Source organism: Amphiprion ocellaris, chromosome 17, assembly GCF_022539595.1.
Source record: "Amphiprion ocellaris isolate individual 3 ecotype Okinawa chromosome 17, ASM2253959v1, whole genome shotgun sequence".
Classification (NCBI taxonomy): Eukaryota; Metazoa; Chordata; class Actinopteri; family Pomacentridae; genus Amphiprion; species Amphiprion ocellaris.
The window spans coordinates 32,786,463-32,810,114 of NC_072782.1; the positions used below are offsets into that span (position 1 = coordinate 32,786,463).

Consider the following 23,652-nt stretch of genomic DNA (forward strand, 5'->3'; position numbering starts at 1 on the left):
GAATTCTCGCTCCAGTCTCTGATTTAATTTGCTGGATTTGCAGACTTTGTTCAGTCTGTCGCTCAGAGACTCGAGCTGCTCCGACTGTTTGCTGATGACTTTGGGATGTTTCTGCAGCCCGGCCCTTTAATTATCAGCCCTTCATGCTCATCTCTGCGGCTCAGGAAACTAATCAGATGACGCTTTTCGACCTGTAATTACGGGAGCGCTGCTGTTTATTGGAGTCCTGTCCTGTGTTTGTGCAGATAATTCCCGTCCAGGGCCGGGATCTCATTACGGAGAGTAAATGCCGACTGTTTGCTGAGAGCAGCAGGTAGCGGCTGCTCTTCCTCCGCTGCAGTCCAACCCGACACGCTGCCGTTGTGTGTCTGCGTCGCACATCTGTCTCTGTTTGCTGATTAGCTGCTTTGTTTCGTCTCCATGTTCTCCTTAATTAAGCGTCCCTGAGTGGGGCGGCTCATTTGCATATTCACATAGCTGATGAGCCGAGCATCAGGACGAGTCAGACTCCGTCACTTTACTGGTTCTACTGGTTCTGCTGGTTCTCAGTGGGTTCACCTGTCCTGATTTACCTCAACAGGTCAGGTCTGTTTGTGTTTGACGAAAAAAAACTAACTCAAAGTTACAAAAATACAACAAATGATGTAAAATGACGACAAACACACAAAACAACCATAATTAGACAGAGAGGCATAAAACACCAAAAAAATACACAAAATAACCACAAAAACACACAAAACAACAACAAACAGGCAAAAAACGAACACAAAGAGACACAAAACACCCACAAATATACACAAAACGACAATAAAATATACAAAATGTCCACGAAGACACAAAACAACCACAAAGAGACAAAAAACAACCACAAAGACACACAAAACCACCATAAAAAGTCACAAAACCACCACAAATCAACAAAATGACCACAAAAAGCACGGCAAACCAAAGCTGAGATGAGTTATTGTTGGTTCACTCTATATCTCCATGTGTGTTATTTAATCGTTCAGCTGATTCTTCTGTCAGCAGCATGAAATGGTCTGTCTCCAGTCTAGTCTGGGTCAGGATTTTCCTCCATCGCTGTCCGAGGAGCCGCAGACATGGATTCTAACCTGGTGTGTAGCTGCAGGTCCATAGATTCTAACCTGGTGTGTAGCTGCAGGTCCATAGATTCTAACCTGGTGTGTAGCTGCAGGTTCATAGATTCTAACCTGTACTTTCAGGTTCATAGATTCTAACCTGTACTTTCAGGTTCATAGATTCTAACCTGTACTTTCAGGTTCATAGATTCTAACCTGTACTTTCAGGTTCATAGATTCTAACCTGTACTTTCAGGTTCATAGATTCTAACCTGTACTTTCAGGTTCATAGATTCTAACCTGTACTTTCAGGTTCATAGATTCTAACCTGTACTTTCAGGTTCATAGATTCTAACCTGTACTTTCAGGTGTGGCGGCTCATTGAAATGCTAATGGCCTCTTTAGGAACAGAAAGCTCTTGGATCCCTGCTGGCTGCTGCTGTATTTCTGCTGCCAGACTCCACATTTAATTAGTGCTGGTGTCAGTCTGAGCCTCCCTCCTGCTCCGACGCTCAGCGGGCGACCGAACGCTCCGTGATGCCTTCAGGGGCCACGGGAGTCTACAGTTCTCTGCTGGGAGGTTAATGGAGACTAAAAGGAGGCGAACGGCCACTTAGGACTCAACTGAGGGGAAGATACTGAAGCTGCTGCTACAGACACACAACATCACACACAGACACACAACATCACACACAGACACACATCAAACAGAGACACACAACATCACACAGACACACAGCATCACACACAGACACACAGCATCACACACAGACACACAGCATCACACACAGACACACAACATCACAGACACACAACATCACACACAGACACACAACATCACACACAGACACACAACATCACACAGAGACACACAACATCACACAGAGACACACAACATCACACAGAGACACACATCATACACAGACACACAACATCACACAGAGACACACAATATCACACAGACACACACAACATCACACACAGACACACAGCATCACACAGAGACACACAACATCACACAGAGACACACAACATCACACACAGACACACAGCATCACACAGAGACACACAACATCACACACAGACACACAACATCACACAGAGACACACAACATCACACATAGACACACAACATCACACACAGACACACAACATCACACACAGACACACAACACGACAGAGGAACACAACAGGAAACAAAAGAAAAAACACACAAATGACCACAAAGAGACACAAAACGACTACAACTAGACACAAAATGATATAAAGAGACACAAAATGACCACAAAACACACAAATCAACCACAAAGAGACACAAAACAACCACAAACACACACAAAACAACCTCAGTCACAAAACGACCTCAAAGAGACACAAAAGAACCATATTAAACAACCAAAAAACACGCAAAACTACCAAAACTGGACATAAAAGAACCTAAAAAGACATAAAACAACTAAAATGGGACATACAAAGACCACAGAAAGACATAAAGCGACCAAAATGTGTCATAAAAGAACCAAAAAAACATGTAAAACTACCAAAATGAGACATTAAACAACCAAAGAAGATGTACAACTAGAAAAGCACAGCGCCGTCCTCCTCCAAGGCTGCTCAGTCGTTGAATCATTTCTGACGGATGAAATCTTAAAAAAATTGTGGCAGAAATCATGTGTACGTTCTTTACGGATACCAGATCACATGATCTAAACGTGTGGCAGGCGGCAGGAATTGATGGGACTCAGAAACACCCCCACAATTTAACCAGTTGTTAGATTTTTTTCTGTGACTTAAATGTTAACCTTTAAGTCACACCTGGGTGTTAACCTTTAATTCCATGTTGTAGATTTGAATGTTCGCTGGGTGAAGGATGAACTCTGAGCTGCAGATTCTCAGATAAACTCACAGGAAACCGACTTGGCTGCTGGACAGAAACCGTCTTTCACATGCAGATGAAGCTCTGAGGTTCAACCAATGAAAGCATCTTCTGTGGTTCCACAAACACCGACAACCACGGATCTTTGTTCACAGAAACAGCAGTAATCATTCACATTTTCAAAAAATCTAATGAATAATTTAAAGATATATTCTTCATATTTTTCAGATATTTCATTGATGTTTTTCTGACATTTTCTTTTTTTCTAACATTTTAATCATATTTTTTTAAACATTTTAGTCACATTTTATTGCATATTTTATTCATGTTTTTCAGACGTATTTATATTTTTCAGATTTTTCAGTTTTATTTAATTTATATATATGTGTATATATACATATATATATAAAAATATATTTTTGTATTTCCTGTCTTTTGTGTGTCTTTGTTGTCATTTTGTGTCTTTTTGGTGTAGTTTCTTGTGTCTTTGCTGTTGTTTAATGTGTTTTTCTGCCATTTTGTGTCTATTTGTGGTCAGTTTGAGCATCATTAGTGTCATTTTGTGTCTGTTAGACAATGTTTTGTGTCTTTCTTGTTGTTTTGTGTCTTTGTGGTGATTTTGCGAGTCTTTGTGGTAACTGTATGTGTCTCTGTTGTCATTAAAGCAGAATCTATCATGAATCTACCTGCAGACTGTCTGGAGAATCTTCTGTTTTAAAGGTGAATATTTACCACTGATCAATAAAAACTATTCCTGGGATGATGTTTGATTATTTACCTGCTGGTTCAGACAAACAGAAGAGACCTGCTCTGGTTCTGATGGAGGTTTTCTGTCATTATTTACTTGATAAACCCGCTGATCTGGTTCTGATGGAGGTTTCCATCCTCCTCTAGTAGAACTCTGCTGCATCCGTCGCTCTGCTCAGCTCATATTTATGCAGGAGCAGTCGACCAATCACATCGCTTCCTCCTTAAGGACACCTGGCTGATCCCATCTCCCTCCTTCCTCCCTCATCTCTAACCTTTATTAATCAAATCCTTAATTCCGTCCTGAGAGCTCAGATTATTCTCTAATGAAGCTCTCCAGCTCCTCTTCTCCCTGATTGGCTGCCGGCTGACGGCGTCTCACCTGCAGAGGGCGTCGGAGCGACAGGTGCGCCTCAGCTCCAGGCAGGACGGTTTGTGGCGTTCTTGGTGACTGCAGGACGGAACGATGGTCCGACGGCGGCGTTCCGCACAGGCCTGGTCTGGACAGGAACAGAACAGCAGAGGATAGCTGAGCTCCCAGGAGACCCGCTCAAAGAACTGACGGAGAGCCTGGAGGAGATACAAGTTAAAGACGAGTTAATACGAGTTAAAGATGAGTTAATACGAGTTAATCAGGCCTGGTCTGGACAGGAACAAAACAGCAGAGGATAGCTGAGCTCCCAGGAGACCCGCTCAAAGAACTGACAGAGAGCCTGGAGGAGAAACAAGTTAAAGACGAGTTAATACGAGTTAAAGACAAGTTAATAAGAGTTAATCAGGCCTGGTCTGGACAGGAACAGAACAGCAGAGGATAGCTGAGCTCCCAGGAGACCCGCTCAAAGAACTGACAGAGAGCCTGGAGGAGAAACAAGTTAAAGACGAGTTAATACGAGTTAAAGACGAGTTAATAAGAGTTAATCAGGCCTGGTCCGGACAGGAACAGAACAGCAGAGGATAGCTGAGCTCCCAGGAGACCCGCTCAAAGAACTGACAGAGAGCCCGGAGGAAAAACAAGTTAAAGACGAGTTAATACGAGTTAAAGATGAGTTAAAGATGAGTTAAAGACGCTTTAACATGAGATAATACAAGTTGAAGACAAATTAAAGATGAGTTAATCAAAAAACTGACGGAGAGCCTGGAGAGAAAACAAGTTAAAGACGGGTTAATTAATACAGAATAAAGACCAGAAAACAAGTTAATCAGAGAATGAAAACCAGGAATAAAATCTAGTTAATCAATAAACAATAAAGATGAGTTAATTAAGCGAGTTGTTTTTTCTCTCTGTGGTTGTTTTGTGTCTCTTTGTGGTCGTTTTGTGTCTCTGTGGTTGTTTTGTGTCTGTGGTAGTTTTGTGTCTTTTTGTGGTTGTTTTGTGTCTTTTTGTGGTTGTTTTGTGTCTCTTTGTGGTCGTTTTGTGTCTCTTTGTGGTCGTTTTGTGTCTCTTTGTGGTTGTTTTGCTTCTCTTTGTGGTCGTTTTGTGTCTGTTGTCGTCTTGTATGGATTGTTATTTTTCTTCTTTGGTTTTTTGATATATCGGCCAATAACATCTATTTGTTGCAGTTAAATGAGTATTTTCTGTATTTGTCGTGTCATTATCTTGTTGTGTATTGCTGCTGTAACACACACAACATACTGTATCTGAAATAGCTGTTTATGTCATACATGTTTCTTACATGTCGGCTGTATGAAGGTCTGTATGTCAGTGATACACGGCTGTATATGTACTGCATATATAATGCATTAATACATTAATAAATGTATATATTTAGTCCAGATCTGATGAATCATTTACTGTGTTTAGACACATTCAGAGGCAAACTAAACAGTGAGAAAATGTCATAAATTTTAAACACATAAGAGGAAAAATATGCATAAAAATTCATTCAATTCATATTTTGATTAAAATCCTCAGAAAACTGTTCAATCATCAGAGATTAGCATCACGTTTAATTATCACTGAATATTAAAATACAGAGAGGCTGCAGTTTATTTAGGAAACACTGATTCTCATTTACACTGTGGACACACAAGATACATCACAATAATCACACAAAATGTCCACAAAGAGACACACAATAACTACAAAGAGACACAAAATAACCACAAAGACAAAAAACAACCACAAAGAGACAGAAAACGACCACAAAGAGACATAAACAAACACAAAGAGACACAAAACAACTACAAAGAGACACAAAATAATAACCGAGACACAAAACAACCACAAAGAGACAGAAAACGACCACAAAGAGACATAAACAAACACAAAGAGACACAAAACAACCACAAAGCGACACAAAATAATAACCGAGACACAAAACAACCACAAAGAGACAGAAAACTACCACAAAGAGACACAACACGACCACAGAGACGCAAAACAACCACAAAGAGACGCAAAACAACCACAAAGAGATGCAAAACCACCACAAAGAGACGCAAAGCCACCACAAAGAAACACTAAACAACCACAAAGAGACGGAAAACCACCACAAAGAGACACAAAACGACCACAAAGAAACACTAAACAACCATCTCGGAGGTTATTTTACATCAAACCCACCTTCTGACACCTCTTCCTGCTGCAGGGCTCCTGATTGGCAGAGGTGGCCTGTGGGGGCGTGGCCTTGCTGCAGATGGAGTTGTAGGCGGACCGCAGGCGTTTACACGTCTCGTTCAGGTTACACGCTTTGGCCGCGTCCAGACACGGGTTACAGGGTTTCCCAGCCTCGGAGCAGGGGCTCATCTTGGACAGGGATGAGTCTGAACAGGAAGAAGAAGAAAGGAGGTTTACTCATATTTAAACGTACAAACACCGCCATCTGAAGTTAAAATATCTCTCATCACAAAAGTTAAAATCAGTTTACTGTTTTAAAGATTGTTCTAAAACCACCAAGAGTTTTAAATTTTAAAGCTTGATTCATATTTTTGTGATTAATCACTACAAATAGATGCAAAACGACCACAAAGAGACACAAAATGTCTGCCAAAAGACACAAAGCGACCATAATGATACTAAAACTGACCAAAATAGATGCAATACAGCAACCCAAGATCCTCCAGCGACCCCATGTGCCCAAGTATGTCTGTTCTGAAACTGCTGTGGCACTGGAATATATCTATCTATCTATCTATCTATCTATAGTCTATCTATCTATAGTCTATCTATCTATCTATCTATCTATCTATCTATCTATCTATCTATCTATCTATCTATAGTCTATCTATCTATCTATAGTCTATCTATCTATCTATCTATCTATCTATCTATCTATCTATAGTCTATCTATCTATCTATAGTCTATCTATCTATCTATCTATCTATCTATCTATCTATCTATCTATCTATCTATAGTCTATCTATCTATCTATCTATCTATCTATCTATCTATAGTCTATCTATCTATCTATCTATCTATCTATCTATCTATCTATCTATCTATAGTCTATCTATCTATAGTCTATCTATCTATCTATCTATCTATCTATAGTCTATCTATCTATAGTCTATCTATCTATCTATCTATCTATCTATCTATCTATCTATCTATCTATCTATCTATCTATCTATAGTCTATCTATCTATAGTCTATCTATCTATCTATCTATCTATCTATCTATCTATCTATCTATCTATAGTCTATCTATCTATCTATCTATCTATCTATCTATCTATCTATCTATCTATCTATCTATCTATCTATCTATCTATCTATCTATAGTCTATCTATCTATAGTCTATCTATCTATCTATCTATCTATCTATCTATCTATCTATCTATCTATCTATCTATAGTCTATCTATCTATTGATCTATCTATGTGTTTTTTGTGTTAACTAGTGGTCATCTCATCTGTTTGTGGTGGTTTTGTGTCTCTTTTGAGGACTTTGTGTGTATCTTTGTGGTCTTTTATCGATTTTTTTGCAGAAATACACACAGCCAAAAGCCTGAGGTTCAGCTGGTGAAACATTTAAAGGAAAAGAGAGAAAACATGGTGTGAACGATTGCTGGAGATGAACGAACCAGTCTGACCTTCTGTAGAGGAGCAGCTGCCAGATCTTATAAAAAACATTCTCCTCATTTCTAATTAAATACTGGAGTGTTTTAAAGTGGCGTCTCTTTGTCCAGCTTGTTTCTGACTCCAGTTCTTCTAAATTAGGCGTCCAGCCAACTCCACGTCCACTTCCTCACAGTGGCTCAGAGGACGAGGACGAATGAAGCTGAAAACAAGGATGATGTCTGTACTAATGAGGTTTCTGTGACCAGAAGGTTTCAGTTCAGGACAGAAATGAAGCTGCAGAGATTCAGTGTTCCTATTTATTACTATTATCATTTATATCCATCAGACTGAACTAACAGAAGAAACACAACAACTTCAGTTAGTTTGGAGTTTATGTGTCTGTCTGGTGTTTTTGTGAGTCTTTGTAGTTGTTTTTCTATTTGTGTTGCAGTTTTGAATCTCTATGGATTTTTTGTGTCCATTTTGTCTCTGCGGTCATTTTGTGTTGACGTTTTGTCTCATTTGGTATTTGTTTTGCGTATTTTTGTGTGTCTTGCTGCATCAGTGGTACTTTTGTATGTCTTAGAGGTTGTTTAACATTTTGTTTTGCACATCTTTGTAGTCATTTTGTTTTTCGTTTTGGTTGTAGTTGTTTTATGTGTCTTTGTGGTTGCTTTGTGTCTCTTTGCAGATGTGTTGTGTCTTTTTCATCTTTTTGTGGACATTTTTGTGTTTCGGCTGGGTTTTGTGTAGTTAACAGGTGTGTGTTGACGTTTCTTCATCTCTCTGGCTGTAGATGTAACACAACATGGCAGCTTCAGTTTCTGGCTCCACTTCACTCGCAAACACAATCAAAGCTCCAGACAGGAAGTGAATAATGTATGAACATGCTGATCAGTAGCGTCGGTTTAAATCTGGTCAGCGTCTCCTGCTGCTGGACTACGACACGTCCTCCAGAACATCACTGAGTCAGACTCATTAATCCAAACGTGAAGCTCAAAGTGTTCGACATCCGGACGGACGGACGGACGGACGGACGGACGGAGCAGCTGATGCAGAGTCGGTGAAGCTGTGTTTACCGCTAACAGCCTGGCCGATGAAATCTAAAGTGGAGTGTAAGTGGGGAGTAATAAAGCGTGGAGGACAGACGAGAATGTCCAACAGGTCTGTGTGGAGACAGATGGTGGGTTCTGTTCGAGGGCTTCTTCCTCCCAGAGCCTGATTCTAAATGAGAAACCTCTCGGCTCTGAAGAAACTTTAGAGTTGGACAGAGTTCAGGGCGGCAGCTGCTTCTTCAGCACTTCCACTCTTAAATTATTCTGCACAAGCTATCATCATCAGAAAATAGATGCTGTCTGAAATGTTCTGCCAGTGGTTTAAATGACCGACCGTATGCATTTAAAGGGTCTGAAGTTCTGGAGAAACAGATGAACGCATCAGGATCATCTGGTTCTTCATCTCCAGTAACTTTATTAATGATCAGAGTTCTACTTATATTTTAAAAAAAGCAATTAAAATAACTAAAAAAGCTGAATAATAACCGCAAAAAGAGACCAAATCACCAAAAAAGGGCCAAAACTATCACAAAGAAATAAAAACCAGCAAAAAAGACCCACAAAATACACAAAGTCTAGACAAAAAGGTGCAAAATCACCACAAAACTACCACAAAAATAGGTGAATATACAACAAAGAGACAAGCAAAATTACCACAGACTCAAAATCTTCACAAAAAGAGTCAAAATCGCCCCAAAGAACCATCTGGTTCTTCATCTCCAGTAACTTCATCAATGATCAGAGTTCTACCTTGAAAAAAACTGCAACTAAAAGCACTAAAAAACCTGGAAAATTACCACAAAAAGAGACCAAACTGCCAAAAAAGGACAAAAACTACCACAAAGAAATAAAAAGCAGCAAAAAAGACCAAAAAGAACCACAAAAGATACAAAATCTACACAAAAAGAGACCAAACTGCCAAAAAAGGGCGAAAATTACCACAAAGAACTACACAATCTGTGACAAAATGGGTGAGAACTTGTTCCTTTGTTCATACTTACCTTTCTTTGTTCCTTTGTTCTGGTTCACTATGAAAGACTAGTGTTTGGGAGGAGGCTGGCTCAGCACTTCATGAATTTATGGTGTTGCTGATGTCAGCGTGACATCACTGGACCAGACCAAGTGGAGGGTTTTTTTTTTTTGAATTATTGTTTCTTTTGTATTAAAAGCATTAAGCAGTAATGCTTTTACATATACACTTGCAGGAAGCCATTTATAAATTCCTGTGGGTTTGTAGTGTGTATGGTTATGCTGTTCACTGAGTTGTTTGTATCTCGGTTAAACAGTAGATCACCGTGCTGCATCATGGTAGAGCTAAAGTGAATAGGTGTGAATTGAAAGCCCTATATAAGGAATAAAGATTTGGCTGCCTCAATGTGAGTTTTTTTCTGTTGAATAGCCACGAGATTATTTTTGAAATTATTTTTCTGTGTAAATTCTTTTGTATTGTTTTGTAACTAATTTTCACATTAATGGAGAAGCACTGTAAAATAAAATCTGCACCTCTTTGGCACTCAAGAAGTCTGCTGAGTCTGTCTGCCTACCACCTTCCTTGACTATTCTGGCCAGGCGACATTACAGAATCACCACAAAAAGACACAAAATGTACACAAAAAGATGCAAAATGACCACAAAAAGGCCAAAACTACCACAGAATGACCCTAAATTACCACAAAGATGTACGATTACCACAAACATACAAAATCACTACAAAAAGATGCAAAATTACCATGAAATCATAGCAAAAAGTGGCCAAACCACTAACAAAGGCCAAAAGTACTACAACAAAATACAAAATCAGAACAAAAAGACCAAGAATCACCACAAAAAGAGGTAAATATACTATAAAAAGATGCAAAATGACCATAAAGAGACCAAAACTACCACAACTAGAGACAAAATCACCTCAAACAGGGTCCAAACTGCTACAAAAAACACAAAATCAGCACAAAAAGGTGCAAAACTACCACAGAATGACCCCAAATCACTAAGAAAATAGGTGAATACACCACGAAAAGACACAAAATCTCCAATAAAAAAAGCAAAAATTACCACCAAGAACCATCTGGTTCGTCATCTCCAGCAACTTTATTAATGATCAGAGCTCTACCTTGAAAAAAACTGCAACTAAAACAACTAAAAAAGCTGGAAAATTACCACAAAAAGAGGCCGAATCGCCAAAAAAAACCGACAAAAATTACCACAATGAAATAAAAAGCAGCACAAAAAATAAAATTTACACAAAAAGGTGCAAAACTTGCACAAAAACTTAAAAAACATTACAATTACCACAAACATAGATAAATCACTATAAAATGGTGCAAAATTACCATAAAATCACCGAATATCATCACAAAGAGGTAAATATATCACAAAAAACACATAATTTTCACAAAAAGATGCAAAATGACCACAAAGAGGCCAAAACTAGCACAACTAGAGACAAAATCACCTCAAACAGGGTCCAAACTGCCACAAAAATCACAAAATCAGCACAAAAAGATCCAAAAATAGATTGAAAGGTTCAAATATGCCAGGAAAAACACCCAAAATCACCACTAAAAGTACCAAAATTACCACAAAACAGGAGAAATTGTGACAGAAACTCAAATTCAGCACAAAAATATAACCAAATAGGACTAAAGTTCCTTCCTGACCTCCTCAGAACATCTGGTTCTTCATCTCAAGTAACTTCATCAATGATCAGAGTTCTACCTTCAGACTGGGGATATTTCCAGAGTTCCAGGTCCTTGAAGTCCATAGAGGAGAACGTCCCCTGGAAAAAGTTCTATAGTAGACCTACCGACAACTGGACATTTGTCGGTAGGTCTACTCTAGAACTTCCTCCAGTTGTCGGTAGGTCTACTCTAGAACTTTCTCCAGATGTCGGTAGGTCTACTCTAGAACTTTCTCCAGTTGTAGGTAGGTCTACCCTAGACCTTTCTCCAGATGTCGGTAGGTCTACTCTAGAACTTTCTCCAGTTGTCAGTAGGTCTACTCTAGAACTTTCTCCAGTTGTTGGTAGGTCTACTCTAGAACTTTCTCCAGTTGTTGGTAGATCTACTCTAGAACTTTCTCCAGTTGTCGGTAGATCTACTCGAACTTTCTCCAGTTGTTGGTGGGTCTACTCTAGAACTTTCTCCAGATGTCGGTAGATCTACTCTAGAACTTTCTCCAGTTGTCGGTAGGTCTACTCTAGAACTTTCTCCAGGGGACATTCTCCTTTCCTGCTTCCAGTCTTTAAGTTTAGTCTCACTTAGAACATTCCAGGTCCTTGAAGTCCATAGAAGTGGGTCCAGATTTATCACTTTTTAATGGACTTTTTCCATCATTTCTGAGCCTCAGAACTTCATCAGTCCAGGAGAAACGCAAATAAAACACAATAAAAACAATCGTCAGATGTGTTACTGTCAGTAAGTCTCATAGGAGTCTCTGTCATGGTGCTCCTTTAATGGCTGTTGGTAGAAACTAAACATTAAATGTCTCAGATCGGATTATAAGCAAAAAACATCTAAAAAATGATCAAAACATCCCTACTAAAGTAGATTTATTGGCCCATGGAATGACATCCGCTGTAGTTTCGTGGTCTGATTGATAAAGCTGCTGACTGTCGGTTCAGTAAACGGTTTAAATTTGCATCCATCTTCTTAAACTTTCAGACAGAACCTGAGCAGAAACTTTTCAATAATTTCTATGGAACTTAAATTGGTTCCTGGAGTAGAAAATCAACTTTAGAGTGTTTAACGATGTTTTGGTATCAGAAATAATGAAATCCTTCCTCTGGTGTTTCCACCTGGGGTCACTCCAACATGAATTTTACATTTTTACAGCCGTCATCCTTTAGTCGACCTTCAAACTCAGAATCGAAACGTCCAATTCTGATATTTGGAGCGGATTTTAACCATTTTACATCCAAACGTGTCAACCAGAACATGAAACTTCTTCTTCAGTTTTTATTTTCCGTAGAGCCACCCAGAGATCCAATCAGGAGCGTCACACCAGCGCTGAGTGTCAACACAAGCTAAGCTCCGTCCAACACGTCCAATCAGACGAGTCTAATGGGATGGACAGCTGGAACCTTGACCCGGCAAAGCCCTTTACAGTGAGCCGTGGTGGCATTTCCACAGTCTCCTCTCACTTATCTTTATCAGCAAACAGCGAGCGGCTCCAGATTAACGCCTCCTGGTGACGAGCCGCCAAGTCAAAGCCTCCTGCAAGGCAAAAAAACTGGGCAGAGGAAGAGGAGTAAAGGCCAAAAACTGGGCAGAGGAAAAGGAGTAAAGGCAAAAAAGTAAGGAGTAAAACCAGAAATCAGGAGAGCAACACCACGAGGAGAGATTCTAAAGCTCAGAAAAATATCAATTAGACGCCTTTCTCAGATGTTTAGCTGATGATATTCACAGACATCAACTGATGCAGCCTAAAACTGATAGAAAATCAGCTGCTTTATATTTAGATAAGGATGTCAAACCCATCTTAGTCCAGGTTCCACATCCAGCCCAGTTAAAATCACAGCAGAATAACCGATAAATAAAAAATCAACAACTTTAAGCCTCAGTTTATCATTTCCACCCAACAACTTCCAGATCACAGAGTGTCTAAAAAGGAACATAACATTTAGTCATCAGGAACTGAACCAGAGAGGATTTACTGGAGGATCAAACGTCAGACAAAAAAAAGACAAAAAAACAACAAAAACAAGACACAGTATTAGAAAAATGAGACAAAAAAAGACAAAAAATGGACAAATGACATGAAAAAACAAAACAAAAAAGGACACAAAACGACAAAAACGAGACAAAATATTCCAAAAATGAGACTCAAAATGACACAAATGAGAAACAAAATGACAAAAAATGAGACAAATGACATGAAACAAAAAAAGAGAAAAAAATTCGACAGAAAAGTTACAAAAACAACAAAAAATGGACAAACGACAAAAACGAGACAAAATATTCCAAAAATGAGACAAAAACGACAAAAGCAAGAAACAAAACGACAAAAAAACCCACAAGGTTTTCTCCATAACAGCAGCTACACAACGTTAGCCTCAATGCTAAACTAGCTCTGGTCATTAACCTCCTGAGGAGTCTTTGTCATGGTGCCCGTTGCTGCTAAACTCCCACAATGCTCTCTGCTTTAACCTCCTCTGGTCTCTACAGGATAAAACAGGAAGAGGCTCCACCTGGTGGACCAACCAGGAACTACAGCTGATCTACATTTATGAGATCAGGACCTTCTGACTGATTGATTTTATATTTTCAATCCATTATGACAGCTGGGTTTCTACAGATGAATCTGAATCCTGTATCTGTGTCTTTATAGCCTGTGTCTCTGAGACTTTGTGTCTCTGAGTATCATTGTAGACTGTGTCTCTGAGTCTTTGTGTCTCTGGGTATCTTTGTAGACTGTGTCTCTGAGTCTTTGTGTCTCTGGGTATCTTTGCATCTTTGTAGCCTGTATCTCTGAGTCTTTGTGTCTCTGGGTATCTTTGCATCTTTGTAGCCTGTATCTCTGAGTCTTTGTGTGTCTGGGTATCTTTGTAGCCTGTCTCTGAGTCTTTGTGTCTCTGGGTATCTTTGCATCTTTGTAGCCTGTATCTCTGAGTCTTTGTGTATCTGGGTATCATGCCGGTGCAGCTGGAGGTGATTCTGAGGCCACGCTGAGCCGTCATCACCTCCGTCTCTTGTCGAGTGTAATTAAATCTGAATATTACAGTGTGTGTGGTGTCTGTCTGCAGTGTGAGTGTGTTGTTTGGCCTGCAGACACACACACACAAACAGAGAAACACACACACACACACAGACACACACTCTGCATGTAGGAGTTTCACTGCAGAGATTTACGGCATTTTATCTTCACTGACAAAGTCTTCTCTAATGGAACGACTTCAAACTCAAACATCTACTGGCAGTTTACACACACGCATACGCACGCACTCTCACACACACACACACACACACACACACACACACACACACACACACACACACACACACACACACACACACACACACACACACACACACAAACCACACACACACAGAGCTGTACAGATAAACTGTGTTTCCAGGAAACAGCTGATAGAGGCTGAATGAAAGCAGACCGAGGCTGAACGTAAAAAGCAGAGAATTCAGCAGCAAAAAGAGCTGAATGTGGATCATTTGGAGGAATTTTATAAGAAATAAAGTCTAAATTCTGTGACTTCAGCTTCTTAAACATTAATATTTTATGGTTTATTTCCTCCTGTATGACAGTTAACTGAAAATCTTATTTTTTTGATTAATCTTGAATAAAATCGCTCCATCAGAAGGCGACGTCTTCAGATGTTTACTTTTAATCAGCTGAACGTCCAAAAAAACTGAAACATTCAGTTTAAAATGAAATAAGACAAAGAAAAGTAGCAAATCTTCGTTCCAGAAGCTGAAATCAGCAAATATGTGGCTTTATTTTCTCTGTTTTTGCTTGAAAAATGCCTGTTAGTTTGTCTTTAAGAAGCCCTCCTGTTCTCCACTCATTACCTGGATTAACTGCACCTGTTTGAACTCGTTACCTGGATAAAGACACCTGCCCACACGCTGAATCAACCAGACTCCAACATTCCACCATGGTTGAGACCAAAGAGATGTCTGAGGACACCAGGGACAGAACTGTAGACCTTCATCATGCTGGGACAGACGATAGGACAATAGACAACTGTTGGTGCAGTTATTAGAAAATGGAAGAAACTCCAGACGACTGTCCATCTCCATCGGTCTGGAGCTCCATGGAGGATCTGACCTCATGGAGGATCAAAGATCTTGAGAAAGGTGAGGGATCAGCCCAGAACTACACCTGGTCAATAACCTGAAGACCACAGTCCTAATGGTTCCCATCAGTAACAACCTACACTGTCATGGACTAAAGTCCTGCAGCGCCCGTCTGAAGTTCACCAACGACCATCTGGAAGATCCAGAGGAGGCGTGGGAGAAGGTCATGAGGTCACAAAATAGAACTTTTGGGTAGAAACTCCACTCTTTGGAGGAAGAAGGATGAGTCCAACCCCAAGAACACCATCCCAACCGTGAAGCATGGGTGTGGAAGCATCATGCTTTGGGGGAACAGGACGACTGCTCTGTATTGAGGGGAGGATGGATGGAGCCATGGATCAACCTCCTTCCATCAGTAATTGAAGATGGGTTGTAGATGGGTCTTCCAGCAGGACAATGACCAGAAACACTGAGGAGTGTCTCCAGAAGAAGCATTTCCAGGTCCTGGAGTGGTCTAGCCGGTCTCCAGACCTGAACCCAACAGAAAGTCTTTGGAGGAGCTGAAACTCTGTTGTCCAGCGACAACCCGAAACCTGTAAGATCTGGAGAAGATCTGTATGGAGGAGTGGGATGTCCAAACCTGGCCAAGAACTACAGGAAACATCTGACCTCTGTAACTGTAAACAAAGGTTTATGTTTCTGCTGGATCAAATAGTTATTTCATGCAATAAAATGCTAATTAATTATTTAAAAATCACACATTTAAAGCCAAAATACTACTTCCTGTCCAGGCATTTATGACTTTTTAAGGTTTATTCCACCTAAGTAGTACTTTCTAAGTGATTATCTGTGATTTTATAGGATTATTTCACCCAAAATACCACTTTATGTCCAAGTATTTAAAGTTGTAAAGGTCTAATAAACCAAAATACTACTTTCTGTCCAGGTACGTATAATTTTCAACCAAACTACAAACATTTGTCTCACCATTTATAAATTTAAAGCTTTCATCTAACCAAAATTGGAGGTTTTCCTGCAATCAAAATACTACTCCCTGTCCAAGTATTTATAGTTTTAAAGGTAAATTCCACCAAAACACAGCTTTTGTCCCAGTAGATATAGTTGAAAGGTTTATTCTGCCAAAAATATTACTTTGTGTAAGATTTTCATAGTTTTACAAGGTTTGTTCCACCTAAATAATACTTTCTGTCCAACTGCTTGTAATTGTAGAGGTTTATTTTATCTAAATACTACTTTCTGTCCAGGTACATGTAGTTTGAAAGAGTCATTTCACCCAAACAGTATTATCTAACTAAGAAATTATAGATTTAGAGGTTTCCTCCAACCAGAATACAACTTCCTGTCGTGCTTTAGCTTGGTTGCTCTGTTGAGAAAACTGTATAATAATCATAATTAGATAATTAACAGGTAAAATAATAAGTCTCACGTTGTTGTCTTTATAGATCCTGGATGTCCAACAGATTTCTGAAAGGTTGCAGAGACGTTTCTTTGCCAAACTCTCCATAAATCTGACATCCAACTGAAGACATCTGAACTGTTTTTAATTTCAAACAAATAAAACTTGATTCTGTTTTCACTCTACAGCCATCATCCATCTTTGTCAGAAAAGTTTTTTTCTTTATTTCACTCAGAAAAACCTCAGAGTTCCAGGAGAAAGGAGTCAGAAAGTGGAAGTGATGGATCCGTCCATCGTCTCCAAACTTTTCACTTAATCCACCGGAGCAGAAAATGTGACGGATCGGATCGTTTGGTCGTCTTTCCGGTTTGTTCTCAGATCAGAGGTGAACTTTCTGACAGATCTGATGTTTCTGAAAGTCCTGAAGATTCAAACCGAAGCATCGTTCAGCTTCAACTAAACTCATCAGAATATCAGAACAACGAGGACCTGAGCAGAATGATGGTGTTTTATACACTTTTTCTGTATGTACACTACAGGAAGACAGAAATCAGCAGAAAAGATGAAAAATCACAACAAAAACAGGGAAAATTACTGTTAAAATTATGCAAAATAACCATAAAAAACATAAAATGACTCAAAAAGGATGAAAAATAACTACAAAAGAATTATACAAAAATATGCAAAATTACGACAAAAACAGGCAGAATTATTACAAAAAGACACAAAATCAACTTTAAAAGATGCAAAAACACCACAGAAAGGCATAAATCACCAGAAAAAGATGAAAAATCCCTATAAAAACACAAAATCACTACAGCAGGAGGCAACATTTTTTAAAAAGGACAAAATCAAGACATAAATCACCAGAAAAAAACACAACAACACTAAAAAATAGGCAAAATCACCATTAAAAAGATGCTAAATCACCATAAAAACACATAAAATCACTCAAAAATGAGGCAAAATTACTACAAAAAGGCACACAATCAACACAAAAATATGTAAAAACACTACAGAAAGATTTAAATGGCCAGAAACATGAAAAATCACAAGAAAAACACACAAAAATCACGACAAAAACAGGCAAAAGCACCATGAAACCACACAAAAGCACTACAAAAGGAGGCAAGCTTGCTACAAAAAGACAACACATGCTACAAAAATGAACAGAAAAAGAAGTAAAATGACCAAATGGTGATGCAAAACCATCACAAAAGTTACTCAGATATTCCCTTATTGAAAAATACTTTTGCCACATTCCAGTGTTTTGGTTTAGTGTCAGTTTTTTCCAGAACTCAGATGTGTTTCTCCTCCTAAATGTCATGGTTCTATCTGCTGTACTGATGAAGTTCTGAGGATCAGAAATGATGGAAAAAAGTCCATTAAAAAGTGATAAATCTGGACCCACCTCTATGGACTTCAAGGACCTGGAATGTTCTAAATGAGACTAAACTTAAAGACTGGAAGCAGGTAAGGAGAACGTCCCCTGGAGAAAGTTCTAGAGTAGACCTACTGACAACTGGAGAAAGTTCTAGAGTAGACCTACTGACAGCTGGAGAAGGTTCTAGAGTAGACCTACCTACAACTGGAGAAAGTTCTACAGTAGACCTACCTACAACTGGAGAAAGTTCTAGAGTAGACCTACCTACAACTGGAGAAAGTTCTAGAGTAGACCTACCAACAACTGTAAAGATCACTGATTAATATCTGATATCTTGTTTTTTAAGCGTGAACTTAAACAGTAGTCGTAATTTTGATACTTTTTGTGTTCATTTTGGGTGTTTTTTCTGGCATATTTGAACTTTTCAAGGTAGTTTTGGCTCTTTTTGGGATGATTTTGTGTCTTTTTGGGGTAACTTTGGTCGTTTTGTAGTTATATTGCATTTTTTTGTGCCAAATTTGAGTTTTTTCTCACAATTTAAGCTGTTTTGTGGTAATTTTGGTACTTTTAGTGGTGATTTTGTGTCTTTTTGTGGTATATTCACCTATTTTTGTGGTGATTCGGGGTCATTTTGTGGTAGTTTTGAATTGTTTTGGGTTGATTTTGCACCTTTTTGTGTTGATTTACTCTCTGTTTGTGATCAGTGATAGAGTAACTTGAGATGATTGTTTTCTAGGACTGCGCTGGCTGGTTTAACGTCCTCCTGACAGACAGCTCTGATAAATCTGCTGCTATTCCTGCTGGACAAGCGGAACATTCAGATTCTCCACATCCAGCTCTGAAGAGGGACGAGGAACGAGTTGAAGATTTACGGCTTCCAGATCCAAACGGAGGTTCTTCTGCTGCACGACGCATTCAAGGACGGCCGGGAAAACGGGCGCACGAATAATTCCTGGTTCCTCGTAGGAGCGGAGACGCCTCCTCACGTTATCCACTCTACTGGAAGCTGCTGGAGGACGGTCGCATTAATGACGGCGGCAGGAAGACCGGAGCTAACGGGAGCTTCTAAAAGCTCGTTAGGACCGGAAACACAATGCTTCTCTGCAGTTGATGGTCAGAGGTTCAAAGATTCTCACATTTTCAGGCAACGGAAACACAGTTAACGGCTTCAACATGATGTCAAACTACATTTTCCAGAGCAGAAACCTCCCGACCTGTGAAACATCGGTGACTCTAACTTACTTTCTGTCCATGAAAATGGGATAAACGGGTTTTTTTCTAAACCATTCATCCACAGTTTAGGATCTCTAAAATGAGTTTAGAGTTAAAAGTTCATCTGATCAGCAGATAAAGGGATCATGAATTAAACCAGAATCCTTCTTTATTTCTTCATGCAACAGCTAAAGCTGAACTCTGAGGCTCTTATAACGTGTTAATACCAGCTGGATAGAAAACCCTCATATAGTCACGTTAGCTTATCACTGAGGATGCAAAATCACAACAAAATACAAAATCACTACAAAAACATGTAAAATCCACACAAAGATATACACAATTACTACAAAAGGAAGGAAAATGATGACAAATAGACACAAAATTAACTTTAAAAGATGCAAAAACACAACAGAAAGACATAAATCACCAGAAAAAGATGCAAAATCACAACAAAAACACACAAAATCCTTCCAAAAGTTGGCAAAATTACCACAAAGAAACCCACAAAATCAACCTAAAAAAATTTTAAAAATCACAACAAAAAACAAAATCACTACAAAACAGGCAAAATCCACACAAAGACACAGAAAATTACTAGAAAAGGAAGGAAAATGATGACAAAAAGACACAAAATTAACTTTAAAAGATGCAAAAACACAACAGAAGGACATATATGACAAGAAAAACACCACAAAGACACACAAAATCACTACAAAAACTGGGAAAATTACACAAAAATATGCGAGATCACAACAAAACACAAAATCACAAAAAAATGAGGTAAAATCACCACAAAAAACACACAATCACTACAAAAACAGAAAAAACATCATAAAGAGACACAAAACGACAGAAAGACAAAAATGACCAGAAAAAAACCAATAATCACCACAAAAACAGGCAAAATCACCACAAAATCATTCCAAAAGGAGGCAAAAAGACACAAAATCTAAATAAAAAGATGCAAAAACACAACAGAAAGACATAAATGAAGAGAAAATGATGCAAAATCACTAGAAAAGACACAAAAGCAACATTAAAAGATGCAAAATGACAACAAAAACACAAAATCTCTACAAAAGGAAGTAAAATATTATGACAAAAAAACCCCATAAAACCACCAGAAAAAGACACAAACCACCATAGAAAGAACAAGAACTTTGATTATTATGGGATGTCTCACAATGTGAACAGTGTGTATTTGAGTATTATGGGATGTATTTTATATATATATATATATATATATATATATATATATATATATATATATATATATATATATATATATATATATATATATATAGATATATATACTGACAGTACGCTTTATTAAAACGCGATAGAAACAAATAGAAACACATCGAGATCATCTAACAGGAGGAGGAGGAGGAAGACGGCGTCAGAGAACCAGAGAGGATCGAAGGAAAACATGAAGAACTGAAGGACTGACTGGATAAACTACAGCTGCAACAAACTACAAACTGCAGCGACAACAAACTACAAACCACAGCGACAACGTTCTACAAATCGCAGCGACAACACAACACAAAAGGCAACAGGAATGCTCAGCAAACTGCTACAACAACGCTGTAAAAACTGCAGGAGCAGAGACAGTTCTGGAGTGGATGTTAAATGTATTTGGTCTGTAAATGCATCGTGTCTGGAGTAATGGGATGCAAAACAACCAAAATGTTCAACAAAACAACCATAAAATGACATAAAACAACCAAAATGTGACACAAAACGACCACAAAAAGACGCAAAATCAACAAAATGTGACACATGACCACAAAGCAATGTAAACCACTGAAATTTTGCAAAAACTACCACAAAACCATGTAAAATGACCACAGTATGACACAAAACCACCACAAAATAACATACAATGGACAAAGTGTGACACAAAACGACCCCAAAATGACATAAAACCAAAATATGACACAAAATGACCACAAAACCATGTAATATAACAACAATCTGACACAAAACGACCACAGAAAGACATAAAATGAACAAAACATTACACAAAATGACCACAAAACCATGTAATATAACAATGTGACCCAAAACAACCCCAAAGTGACGTAAAACAACCAAAATATGAAACAAAAGCAACACAAAATTATATACAATGGACAAAATGTGACACAAAACAACCCCAAAATGACATAAAACCACCAAAATGTGACACAAAACAACAAGACGTAAAATGACCACAATTTGACACAAACGTTGACTTGTGTGCTCCCATCAACCGTCAGTGTTAGCCGTTAGCTAAACGTCTGTGTTCTGCTGCAGTACAGCGTCTTTATTTAGCTCTGATGTGGACCACATCCTGACCAGGAGAAGCTGAGTCAGGAGGAAACGTCTCTGAAGCTCCCTGAGGACAGACGATCTGATTCTCCACCTCCAGGATCACCTTTCTTTCTGCTCCTATCGTCTTCTCTCGCTGATTCCAGCAGCAGACTAACAGATCTGAAGCTGAATAAATAAAAGAATCATGACGCAGATCTGGAGCTTAAAACCTGAAGAAGATGATGATGAAGACAAAGAGGAGCTCATTTGGAGCAATCAGAGTAAAACTGATGTTCTCTGATTAACTGAAGGAAACAAACAAACCCCAGATGGATGGCGTCCTCTCAGTAAAACATGTCCAGAAACCAGAATATTAATGACGGCATTAAAGCTGCGGAGCTGGACCTGATTTTAGCCTCTTCTGCGAACTGGAATTATCAGAAAAATTCACTGGGTTTCCTTTAGATTGGTTTTAGAATGGTTTTAGATTGCTTTAAGTAGGTTCGAGATTTGGTGCTGGACCTGGTTTTGGATCAGTTTTAGACCTGCATTTGGACTGGTGTTTAGATGTATTTTGACTGGTTTTGGACTGGTTTCAGACTTGGGTTGGATTTATTTTGGACTGGTTTTAGACATTCTTCTGAACCTATTTTTGACTCTGTTTTAGGCTACCTTTGCATTGGTTTTAAACTGGTTTTAGACCGTTTTGGCCCTGGTTCTGGACTTGTTTTGGACTAGGGATTAGACTGGTTCTGGATTTGTTTTGGACTAGGGTTTAGACTGGTTTTGGGGCTGGTTTTTAATTCGTTTTGCATTGATTCTGGACTTGTTTTGGACAGGGTTTTAGATTTGGTGTTGGACTGGTTTTAGCCTGACTTTTGGATTATTATCGACTGGTTTCAGATAGTTTAGGACCAGGTTCTGGACTTGTTTTGGACTGGGGTTTAGACAGATTTTGGATGTGGTTTCGGATCGGTTACAGAACTGGTTCTGGACTAGTTTTGTTTTGTTTTGGTCCTGCATTTGGACTTGTGTTGGATTTATTTTGAACTGGTTTTATACATTCTTCTAGACCTACTTTAGACTTGGTTTTAGACTCTTTTGGGCCTGGTTCTGGACTTGTTTTAGACAGTGGTTTAAACTGGTTTTGGACCTGGTTTCAAGCTTATTTTTAGGTTGCCTTAAGACTGGGTTTGGGTTTATTCTGGACTGGTTTTAGACATTATTCTGAACCTATTTTAGATTTTGTATTGGTTTTAAACTAGTTTTGGAGTGGTTTTGGACTGGTTTTAGACTGGTTTGGAACTGGTTTTGGTCCTGGTTTAGTATCGGTTTCAGATTTAGCTTTGGATCAGTCTTGAACTGCTTTTAGACTGTTTTTGGATTGATTTTAGACTGGACCTGCATTTGGACTTGGTTGTGGATGTATTTTAGAGTGGTTTTGAAAAGGTTTTGGACTGGAGTTTAAAGTGGTTTTGGACCTGGTTTTCTACCTTGTTTTGTGTTTGTTTCCTTGAATCTCCACCCTCAGCTGGAACACCTGACTGTAACTCTACCTGCTGCAGCCTCTGACATCACCACATCTGCTGTCACATGACCCCTCCTTATTGATCGGGATCAGTTTCTAACTTCCAGTCAAACCATCTCTCAGGGTGTCGGATGTCAGGTCAGGTTTTCAGAGTTTCTGCTCCTCTGGTATGAAACTGATGCAGAACATTTACAGCTTTAATGGACGATGTTTTAGCAACTGATCAAATTTAACCAACATTCACCAATTTATCGATCGCCCAACAAGTCCTACGACCAAAAATTACCCTGAAAAGAGTGAATTTAA

The 23,652-nt window shown here is 38.9% G+C and overlaps 1 protein-coding gene across 1 annotated transcript in view; it reads right to left on the reverse strand.

Moving 5' to 3' along the window:
- Window positions 1-23,652, reverse strand: part of gfra2b (GDNF family receptor alpha 2b) — a 99,414-nt gene that overhangs the window by 34,654 nt on the left and 41,108 nt on the right. The window contains exons 4-5 of the mRNA XM_055019415.1: window positions 6,266-6,465; window positions 4,085-4,272 (exon numbers count right to left, since the gene is read on the reverse strand). Of these exons, the coding sequence (XP_054875390.1) occupies window positions 4,085-4,272; window positions 6,266-6,465 (388 nt within the window). The remainder of the gene's footprint in view (window positions 1-4,084; window positions 4,273-6,265; window positions 6,466-23,652) is intronic.